Source organism: Paramormyrops kingsleyae, unplaced genomic scaffold, assembly GCF_048594095.1.
Source record: "Paramormyrops kingsleyae isolate MSU_618 unplaced genomic scaffold, PKINGS_0.4 ups45, whole genome shotgun sequence".
Taxonomy (NCBI): Eukaryota; Metazoa; Chordata; class Actinopteri; order Osteoglossiformes; family Mormyridae; genus Paramormyrops; species Paramormyrops kingsleyae.
The window spans coordinates 210104-221727 of record NW_027325983.1 but is presented as its reverse complement, the minus strand read 5'-3'; the positions used below and the strand labels follow the sequence as shown (position 1 = coordinate 221727).

The following is an 11624-nucleotide window of genomic DNA, read 5'->3' as shown; positions in this document are numbered from 1 at the left end:
GTGTATGTGTCGTTTTAATTAAATCTAAGCAAAATTCAACAATTTTGAGATGTTCAGTTATTTAAATTTACACACTTTCGTTTGGGATAAATTAAGCAATGGTTTGTTGAGTAGATTTAACAAAAAATGTATGAGTACCAAGAAAATTTAAGAAATCTAATAGATTTAACTGATGAAAGCATTTTCATTTTAATCATTGTACACTTCCGCCCATAATCCTTTGTGCCACGTGCAGGACACACACGCTTCATGAGTGGACGATCTCCATTTTGTAAGAGGTAAGATTTCTTAATTTGTTCGAATATAAGACACGGTTTAAACAATAACGTATATCGGTTTTGAGTAAAGGTTTTAAACAGTATGATACGTCAAAATTAGATTAATAATGATCACTGTAATGATAGTATCGTTTTTTTACACAAATGGCAGTTAGTGGACTGCTAGCACAAGGTCACTTTCCAAGACTTCACGACTGTGTTACTGAACAGCTTTAACTAACCACATGTTTTACCGTATTAAAAAATATCAACGATATATTCCGATGAGTTTTAACGTCTTTCATCCACTTTTAAAAGTTCATGAGAAAGTTTTGCGCTCAGTGGTGAGTGATTTAGTTTAAATCATTTGTGCCGGATTTTGTCAGCCACAGTCAGTTTTTCGAAGCTTTTGTCTCGATGCGGTGGTTTTCAGTTGTGGTTAATGAAGCTAAAGTGACTCAGTCCAGCGACATAACTGTTTTTTCGCGTCATGCTGTCGGAGCCCCGTGGCTGTGGCGTTATTTTTGTGCCACTATTCTGAGCGCACGTAAAAAAGAATTTCAGGTGCAAGTGTTGCATTTTGAGGAGAAATTTATTTTGAGTGAAGAAAAGCTAAATTTGAGTGAACAAAATTCATTGCTGCGTGCAAAAAATGTATTTCACCGTTTGCTATTATCCATACACACACACACACAATAGCAGCTCCTCTCGCTCAGTTTTTGCATTTGCGCTTGCTCGCAATGTGTTGCTTATACGCTCTCAACATTTCTGCCCGTGCGCGCTCAACTCTTTCTGAACACTGTTATATTTGTGCCACAAAACCAGCCAATCAGCCCTACCCTCAAACGAGGCAGTGGCGAAGGAACGCAGAGTGGCGGAGTTTGAAATATTACTCTTTCTGGGTCACAAAATAAACTTTTAAGATATTTCCATGCGAGAATGTAGCTGTGTAAACTTCAAATATTTGCTTGATTTGTCAAGACATCGCATATTTGCATAAGTGTTCTAACGTTTTGTGTTTGTTTAGAGGCGTTAAGTCAGTGTCAGTGAGTTTATATTTACTGTTAAGAGTAAATATCTCACATGAAAATTTGTAGAATCATTATTAGAAAATAACAGTAAACATCCTTATATGTTTTGAAATGTGTTAATCTATTGGAATGACTGCATATCAAGTGCTCACATTTGCAATTTTGAAAAAAGGGGGAAGAATTATCCCCTTTTTAATCTAATAAAGAGTTTCCTTGTGTTATATAGGAACCTCACCTTTAAAAATTTTTGCATTAATTTAGACATGTCTTTAACAATCTGCGTGTGTTTGTGTAAGTTTTTTATTTTGGAGACTGCTATTAATGATAATGTTGCTTTCCTTTCAGGTAATGGAAGATCCCTCAACTTAAATTCACCTGATCGGTATGTAGACTGTGCATTATAAAGTAAGTTGTGATACCATGTTGTATTAAATTAAACTAATGGTTTTGAAATTGAAGCAGCAGAAAATTATCAAGTTGACCCCACTTAATCTAACGTATTTGTTTTTGTAAAAATAATAAATAGAAAATAATTGCTTATTATTTGTAGGATTTTTTTTCTTCTTCTCTATAATCTCAACATCAAATGTGTATAGATACCCATGCTCTTACATTTGTCATGAAAAACTATTTAGATTCTTACATATATATTTTTCCATCACTTTAGGACCTGGCAAATGGGATGGCAGTGTAAGATATGCAAATCTTTTTCTACTACAAAGGGGAATCTACTACGTCATTACAGATTACAACACGCAACATTTGGTCGTGGACAGCACCAGCCATGTCTGTATGGCAGTTGTCCTTGCACATTTAAAACACAAGGAGCCCTTCGCACACATTTGTCCAGATACCATGCTGCTGAAGAGAGTCCAAGGCCTGGAGTGATCACTGCATTTAAGTGTTTGGCTTGCACTGCTTTTTGCTCTACTCAGAAGGACTATTTTCAACATATAGGAAATCACTTGAAGAGACACGAAACTGTATTTTGCGTTTTTAATGGATGTGACTTTCGCACAAATATATACAATACATTTCTAAAGCACAAAGGCAGGAGACATACATGTTGCTCCTTAACTGATTTTAAGAAAGAAGTCTTGGAAAGTCATCCTAGTCAGAACACTGACCATTCTGATGTCCCTGAACTCAACAGTGATGAATGCTCTAGTGATGTTGATCCAGAAAGTGCATCTTGTACTGTTCTTCAAGGACTGGGCTTACTTCTACTCAAGTTAGAAAGCACTTATAATGTTTCAGTGAGGTGCATTGATGCTTTGGTTGAAGATCTGTTCTATATTTCTTCTTCAGCATCTGTAGAGGCAGTTAAAAATATAATTGATTCAGCACTGAAATCTAACAAATGCACAGTTGACCACACTATCATAAAGGACTTGGCTGAACAGTTGTGCCGCTCTCATCCCATTAGCAGAGCTCTTGGAGCAGGCGGGCCACTTGGTTCAGCTTTTAAGAGAAATAAGTATTTTAAGGAGCATTTCCAGTTTGTGGATCCTATTGAATATATTCTTGATGCTGAACAAAAAAAGAGCTTTCAATATGTACCAGTTCTAAAGACTTTGCAAGAAGTACTGAAGAACAAAGATATTGCAGTGGAAGCCTTTTCGAGGTGCTCAAGTAGCACTGGGCATTTTAAGTCCATTTTTGATGGTAGGTGTTTTAAGGACAATGACTTCTATGCTGTAGAAGAAACAAGACTCTCAATAATAATTTAGGTTGATGATTTTGAGGTGTGTAACCCATTAGGAACCTCTCGAAAAAAACATAAAATAACTGCAGTTTATTGGGTTTTGGCCAATTTGCCATTGAGATTACAGTCTGCCTTAACATCAATACAACTAGCTTTACTTTGCAAATCTGTTGATGTGAAACAGTTTGAATACAAAGTAGTATTGGATCCACTTTTGAAAGATCTTGTCACTCTTGAACAGGAGGGGGTTTTTATTTCATGTTTAGGGAGAAATATTAAAGGCGCCCTACACTGTGTTGTAGCCGATAACCTTGGTGCTCATGCAATTAGTGGACTTGTTGAAAGTTTTAACGGGCCATATGTTTGTAGATTCTGCCTTGGACATTCTTCAGAGTACCAGACATATGAAGTACGGTCTGGGGTCTTCCCACTTCGAAAAAAGGATGACTATGTTTTACACGTGCAAGCTGTCAAAGAAAATCCAAATTTAGTGCCTCATTTTGGCTTAAAGCGGTCATGTCCATTAACTGATCAACTTAATAATTTTCACTTTGTGTCTGGATACCCACCAGATGTCCTTCATGACCTTTTTGAGGGAATAGTGCCAAGAGAGTTAGCATTGTGTTTTCAAGTGTTTTTGAAGAAGCACTACTTCAGTTTGACTGAACTGAATAATATAATCACACGTTTTCCATATAAGGGCTCAGACAAATTGAACAGTCCACAAGCAATCCCTTCAAATTTTGCTGGTCGCAAAACTATAGGAGGAAATGCTCATGAAAACTGGGCCCTAATACGTTTGTTACCTCTCCTTGTTGGTTTACGTGTACCTGAAGATGATCCTGTTTGGCAACTTCTTCTGACTTTGAAGGACATTGTTGAGTTAGTGGTTGCCCCTGTTCACACAACACAAAGTATTGCCTACCTTGAATTTAAAATATCTGAACATCGTATCAGATATTTGGAAGTTTTTCCTGATCAAAGGCTCACACCAAAACACCATTTTTTGGAGCACTACCCTGCTTTAATAGAAAAATATGGGCCATTGGTTGGAGTATGGACAATGCGCTTTGAGGCAAAACACAGATTTTTCAAGCAAGTTGTGAGACACACTAACAATTTCAAAAATGTGTTGCTGACCCTTTCTACAAGGCATCAAATGATGATGACATACCACATGCAATCAAAAGAGGTGAAACCTGCCCTGCTTGTCACAAAAATATCCAGAATGCCTGTAGATGTGCTGCATCCAGACATACAGGCAGATTTAAGAGCAAGATCACCATCTCTGACTTGTGTGCAGCTTGCCACCACTGTCACCTACAGTGGAACAAGATACACTGCTGGGATGATCCTGTCTAATGGTTCAACATGTGGACTACCAGACTTTGCTGAGATAATACAGATAGTCGTTTTGGACAATTGTGTATATTTCATTGTGAAGTTACTTGCTGCATGGTATGTAGAGCATCTGAGATCTTTTCAACTGGAGGACACTGGCAAGATCAGTCTTTTGGAGCAGCAGAAACTTGGTGACATGTGGCCCTTGGCTTCTTACAATGTGGGAAGAAAACGCTTGGTAACCCTGAAACGTTACATCTGCTGTGAATAATAGGTAAAAAAAAAACCAAAACGACAACAACAAAAACTTGATAACATGTACATCTCCCAAGTATTTGTTTTTTGCAACATTTGGTGTGTTGAAGTGTGCTTTTTGTTTTATAGTTTTATATCTCTACTATTGTATAAATGAAAAGTAATAACTAATTTTATTTAATTGAAGGGAAATTTAACTCTGCCCATTTACATTTTATTCTAGGTTGAACGAGATGGAGGCAAAGCTTCGTGTAATTATTGATGACCAAATCGAGAAGTTGGTTCTTCCATCAGGGATCCCACCAACATTGGAGGAGCTGCAGAGTGTTGTGAAGGATACTTTTGGGATTTCAAATGACTTCAGTCTTCAGTATTTTGACCCAGAATTTCAGGACTACTTCACTCTTCACAGAGCTGACCAGATAAAAGACAAAGACACTGTGAAGGTTGTTGGCATCACCCCGGTCATCCTAAGCTTGACTCCGGTTGATGACAGTTTTGGCAGCCCCTCTGGCCAACTGTCTGACTATGAGTCCTCATATGCTGAGTCAATTGTATCCAATGCAGACTCTGCTGCAACCACTTCTTCTCAGGACACCATTATTCTCAAAAGGCAGAAGACCACAGAACGTTGTGAGCCCTGGCCAAAACAGTTTCCCATTCCACAGTTTGCATATGAAACTGAGATGTACCTGGAAAGAGCCAATGAGGAGTATAAAAAGAATGGAAATCTTCTGCCCACCTCCAAAGTAAAGACTGATATTTTTGAGAAGTTGGCTGAAACTGTATTTACATTTACAGCCTATCCTTCAAGTGCACAGGTTAGTTATGTTGCTGAGGCACTTGTGACAAAATACCCTTGTCTCAAGGAACCTGGCTCTTTCTCAGGTTATTATGGTTGGCAACAAAGCATCAAATACAAGATGGCCAATTATCGTACAAAACTTAGAGGGTTTGGTGTTCCTGAGTTGACATGCAATGCCATGAAACACAAGAGTCCAGGTGACCAGAAGTCTGCAAATAAAGTGAAAAAGCCTCGGAAAGCAGAGGTAAATTACCTTCCGCCATATCCAGCAGGTGAAGATGAGGACAGTCAAGAAGAAGAGAGAATTCAGTTGCTTACTGAAGTCAAGAAAAGAGACAACAACAAAGTGATAAAAGAAAAAATGGCTAAAACATTTGCACATAGACGACATGAAATTGTCAACCTGTCCCCCAGCATTGAAGACATCAAAGCCAGATGGCCAGCTTTGTTTGAGGCATCTCATGTGAGTTCCAAATTCATTTTGGGTAGGCTTTTGGGTTTTTTTAATGTAATCTTTCAAGCTTCAAATAATTTGAGGCTTTATCGTGTTTTATTTGTCATTCAGCTGCAGGATGAGTTCTACAGGATCACCCTGGTACACCTTGAACCCAAATTCATGTCCATGCTGGATGAGTACACTCCCAAACTGTTGGCCCTTTTCCATTCCAAGGGGGGAGCCATGGGATTGAAGTTGCAGGCTATCATAGCCAAGGTATTTTCCACAGACATTTCAGCTTGTAATTTTATTTAAAGAATTATTTTGTCAAATTTCAAGAGTCATTTGCATGGTGCATAGCTCCACTAACTTGTTTGCATGTTTTTGTCAGTGCAAGAGGACGTCACTGATATAATTAACAACACAATTATGGGTTTCATGTTTTAATTGTATTTTAAATACATGTCTGTTCTTAGTAAAAAAAAAACCCAAAAAACCCCACAAGTACAGGTATTGCTGGGGTTTTGTTTTTTCCCAAGAAGGAAAAACCCTTTCTGACAATCATAAACTAAATTAAATAAAAAACTAAATGACTAAATTAAATTAATTTACTAAAACGACACATTTAAAGATTGAAGCATACAACTTGTTGAAGCATACAACTTGGAATTGTCTTTACCTATATAATGTTGACAATACCGTTTTGTTGACTGTCAGCACCCAGGCATGTGCATTAACATCAGCTACTTATCCCACATAATGTTCCATGTGATGATAATTTGATATTTAACAGTTTTTTTTAATACTGCCAATTCTCACAGTTTTGTCTTAATAAATGGTCACTTATCTGATGGTAATTTTTGGAATTCTTGCTCATTTTCAGTCACCAAGCAATCCTAGCAATAACATAACCAGAAATCTGGTTATTCAGTGCTTGATGGTGTACCTTGGGGAGTCCATTGATCAACTGATCAAAGAGTACAGTGTAAGTGTTGAAGTAGAAACATTATTCTGTTTTTGTTATTCATATGTGTTTGTGTATGTGTTTGTCAATTTTCAAATAATTTGAGATATTATCATGTTTTATTTGTCATTCAGCTACAGGATGTGTCCAGGAAATACAATTGTGTATATAATGTAGTTGCAGTTTGTCAGGACTAAAGACTGGCTAATATGACATGGTGAACAAGTCCTGTGGTTAAAGAATGCCTGCCTGTTGCTTAAAACATTGTGTTGTATGCCGAATGTTTCTTGCCCATAGACTACATGTTGCTATACTGTTCCTTTATAATATTCAAGTGTGCAATTACAGTCAGAAAAACCCATGTGTTTGTTGTTTCAGGATGCTGATGAGGACAGTGTGTCACAAGATCTTTCTGAACAGAGGATGAAAATCTACAAAATCAAGGCTGTTGGATCTGAGGAGGATGACATTGGCATTGTGCTGGAGGGTGTGAGAGTTATGCCTGAGAGAGATGGAGAATACCGCTTTTGTCAAAGTGACAGGTTGGGTCAAAGGTCACAAAGGTCAAATAAATCAAAAAGTGACAGGTCCGGGCTGCAAGCCAGGTGACGTCATGAGCTAGTGCGAGGTGGCAATTTTTTTTGGCTGTGAGCGAGTTGAGCGTTGGGATAGGGGTTTATTTGTATATAGTTTATTTATTTATTATAATTATTATAATTTAATTATTTATTATTTAATTATTTATTATTTAATTATTATTTATTTTTATTTGAGTAGAGTGAATTGTGTGCTTATGAGTGTGGTTTTTTGTGGGAATAGCCCCGTGCTACGAGGGTGCCGAGCAGGGGGACTGAGCAGGGGGGTTGGTGCGTTAAGGTCTCAAACACTGGGTCTGAGTGGGGTGGGTTACCTGATGGAGTGTGAGCGTACGCTGTACCGTGGTAAGGTCCCGGGCTTTGGAGAATCCGTGGAAAAGGGCTCGGAGAGAGCGATGCTGTGTCTGCTGCGGTACCGTGGTAAGGTCCCGTGGCTTTGGATAATCCGCAAAGGACTCGGAGAGAGCGATGCCGGAGAGCTGAGAGTTGTGCTGCGCGAGACTGAAAGAAACCCTGTGAGAATGAACAAGTTGGAGCTAAGAATGAGAGGAGGAGTTGGGTCTGACGCTATCCTCCTCCAATGAACGCTTAGCGGCAGTTTGAGTGTGTGTGTGTGTGTGTGTGTGTGTGCGTGAAAGCCGACACTCCCCTGCAGCAGTAGCAGTTTGGCCTTGTGTGGTAGAAAAACTTGTGTTTTTCCTCATGCAACCTATGTACATCCCGATAGGTCAAATCCCGGTCAAACTGTAATTTGGGTCACACATCAAGTTGGACATTTTGTATTCCAGTAAATCTTGTTTGAAATTGTGTCTTTTGCCCCCCCGAGGGCCACACATCAAGTTTGACATTTTGTATTTCAGTAAATCTTGTTTGAAGTTTTGTCTTTTCCCCCGACTCCCCCCATACCGTCTGTGTAGTTAAAACGTACATCGAAATAGACATCAGATAAAACTTGACAGGACGTATATTTCTCCTTAAAGAATCCTAATAAGTAACCAACCGCAGATATTTTTAGTATGCCGAGCAGGGATTCCCTCCTTTGGTAGACACAAGTACCCAGTATCATCAAGGCCTTGCCCTACTGGAAAGAGAAAACTACACGGGACCTGCATAGAGTAAGTATATTATTTCTTTTACGCGTGTTTTATGATAAACACCATACAATAAAATAACTTAAAATAATTATTTTATTTTTAGAGATTCAGCTATTTTGGGTTTGTTTTTTTTTTTCTCTACGGGAGACGCTGCGGATAGAAAACTCCATATAGTGAGTATATTATTTCTTTTATACGTATAATAAAAACGCTATTCATTAAAAATAACTTATTCTAAAACAAAATAACTTAAAATAATTATTTTATTTTTTAGAGATTCAGCTATTTTTTGTTTGTTTTTTTTCTCTACGGGAGACGGTGCGGATAGAAAACTCCATATAGTGAGTATATTATTTCTTTTATACGTATAATAAAAACGCTATTCATTAAAAATAACTTATTCTAATAATAGGTATTCTCTGTTTTTTCTATGTACAAGAGAGACGGGGCGGACCGGTCAAGAGAAAATCTACGCAAGACCTGAATCAGCAGTTATGGACGGAGCAACACCCCTTCCTATACCCGAAGCGTTATTAAATGAAACAGACAACAACAAAAACGCTAATAATGAAAATGATGCGGTTTACTTTGCTCAACACGACTCGCCACCCGCGGCGTCTGGTGACGCGACGGCCCAAGAGCCCTGTTTGCTACCATCCTTAGAGACATTATTAATAACCTTCCTGTGCTGATAGGGTCGGCACCGACCCATTTTTAAGTTTAACATGCATAAAAGCACCACATATATTTGTGCATACTCTTAAAACAAAAGGCTCCATATTGAACCTTTTAGCTTGGTACATATATGACACTCCTTGGACATTCTCAATTAAAAGACATGGCACCTTTTTGAAGGCAATGGTTATATTTCCTCTGGTTAGAACCCCTATAGTTCTATATAGCACACCCAAGAACCTTTTTTTCGAAATATATACTGCATCAAAGCTTTTTGACTTTGTCAGGAATCTCTATTTAAACTAAATAAATTAAAACAAAATCAAGGTAAGGCATCCCCACACATGTAAGGTAAGATAAGACCAGTTCAGTTTATTTATATAATTCTCTAGAGGTTTATTTTATCATTATTTTTTATTGAAAACGAGAGGAATGCTGTCAAAAAAAAAGGTCCAGAAAGCCACACCAAAAATATTAAAACCAATCTTTTCATGGATAAGGAAGCATAACAAGGTAACCAAGAAGTAAGAAACAAATTGGATGATAAATAATTGTTTTGAGGGTATCTTATGGCTGATGTAAGACACGTGCTGCTTGACACCGACCCGTCTAACATAAGAGACAGGAACAGAAAGCTAACATAGGCCGAAGGTTAAGCGTGTTAAATGAAAGGCAGCGGGATAATTCCCCATAATGCCGCACTATAACAAAATCAAACGCGACGTGAAAACGTTTAATAGACCTCAATAAAAATGTCAGGGACGTCTACGACAAACGCAGATTGTTGCCTAGTGGGGAAACTGCCTTTTGGATACCGAAATGTAAAACTAGCAGCATCGCAAAAGGGTGTTGTAAGTCTTTAAAAATATTTCATCGAATGAATTTGTTAATGTAACATGAAAGTTTTTTCAAAGTAAGATGTACAGATGTCTTAAAATGTAACATATAAAAGTTTTTTCAAAGTAAGATGTACAGATATTTTAAAATGTAATATGAAAGCTTTTCAAAGTAAGACGTACAGATGTTTTAAAATGTTCGGGTGTTTTATTTTCTAGACGCGTTGTACAAAAACGTTTTGTTACGTGTATGCAGCGCAAGCGTGTTTGTACAAAGTTATATGCATTCATTTTGCGAATCGGTTTTGAAATCTAATATATGAACGTGGCTTTTATTTTACAAAAACAAAGTTGCAAAAAATTTGTAGGCTCTTTATCAAAGCAGATTTTGTTAACATAACATGAAGTTTTTTTTATTTTCAAAGTTGCACAATGGTTTTAAAATGTAACATGTATACGTGTGTTTTATTTTTCAAACTTGTACAAAAATGTTTGAGTACATTTATCAAATGAGTTTTAAAATGTAACATGTACAGGTGTTTTATTATTCAAAATAAAAGTTGTACATACATTTTGTTATATGTATGCAGCACGGTCATGTTTTTAAAATGTGCTAATATTTGCGGGATGGTGGGAATAAAGTGTATTTAAAGGGGTACCTCTCGTGGAATCTACCAATCTTTAGCAGCTTTTGAAACCTGAGCCAGACGGGGACTGGGGTGTTTAACCGTGAGACTCGACACCGAGCTACGCATTAGATCCTTACTTCAGCAATGGTCCCCATGTACCCAGTGTAGGGTCAGGTCCATCGCAAGAGAATGTCTCCGCCGTGAAAGAACGATCCGCCAGCATTTTGTGTATCAACGAATCTGTAACCATTCTTTCCATTCATTATATGCTGAGTTTTCCAAAATTGTTTTTTAGCTGAAGCATCAAAAGCTGTAACTTCGAGTGCACCTGGTTTAATAGCATTTTATTTATAACAGTAGGAGCTTGTAAACTGCATTTAGCAGTCGCATTAAAACACATTAAAAACTTTAAAGAATAAAGCCTTAGTTATTTTTAATAAAGACGGCTTTCTAGTAAATGGTTTTCCTACAAGGTGACCCCGCGGCCTATACTTAAGACATCCGGGCGCCTGATTTGAGATGTTTACTGAGGACGGTATGTTAAGTTAACAGTGGTGACCGAGCTGCACCGTGTTTGACTCTTAATGAAACTTAGACCTAATTCAACAGAACCAGTCGTCATCCACTTTGCAGTGAGATTTCTGAGCGAAATGTGAACAGAGATTCATTTTCTTACTTTACTACTTACCGGATAACAAGGGAAATGGCAGCGGCAATAACCTACACAGTTATTTGTTCCTTCCATATGTATATATGTAGCACCGCAGAACGTTTTGCACTTTTTTTGCACTATTTGTTTATTGTTTGTTGTGTGTTCTACGTGCATGTTTGCACTGGAGGATCTGCTTTTTATTCTCATTGTACATGTGTATAGTGACAATAAAAAGGCATTTCATTCATTCATAATATGTCGGACACAATGGCTCTGAGCACGATGGAGTCCGCGGTGAGGCGCACGAGCTGCTAGCTGATGTAATTCTGCGAACGGTCCGGGCTCTGA

General features: G+C 37.8%; 1 protein-coding gene across 13 annotated transcripts; it reads left to right on the top strand.

The window, feature by feature from the left end:
* The first annotated feature begins 229 nt into the window (after positions 1-229).
* LOC140586368 (uncharacterized) lies at positions 230-10576 on the top strand. Of its 13 annotated transcripts, none has more exons than XM_072708203.1 (10): positions 230-278; positions 1634-1670; positions 1956-1978; positions 4813-5857; positions 5960-6106; positions 6714-6815; positions 7173-8505; positions 8632-8657; positions 8800-8825; positions 8924-10576. In XM_072708203.1, the coding sequence occupies exons 3-7, from the start codon at positions 1971-1973 to the stop codon at positions 7401-7403; spliced, it is 1533 nt and encodes a 510-aa protein (XP_072564304.1). In that variant the 5' UTR covers positions 230-278; positions 1634-1670; positions 1956-1970; the 3' UTR covers positions 7404-8505; positions 8632-8657; positions 8800-8825; positions 8924-10576. The 13 variants fall into 13 exon arrangements, with proteins under 13 accessions (XP_072564304.1, XP_072564302.1, XP_072564303.1 ...); XM_072708201.1 differs by having other exon boundaries at positions 8759-8825; XM_072708202.1 differs by having other exon boundaries at positions 8588-8657.
* The last annotated feature ends 1048 nt before the right edge of the window (positions 10577-11624 follow it).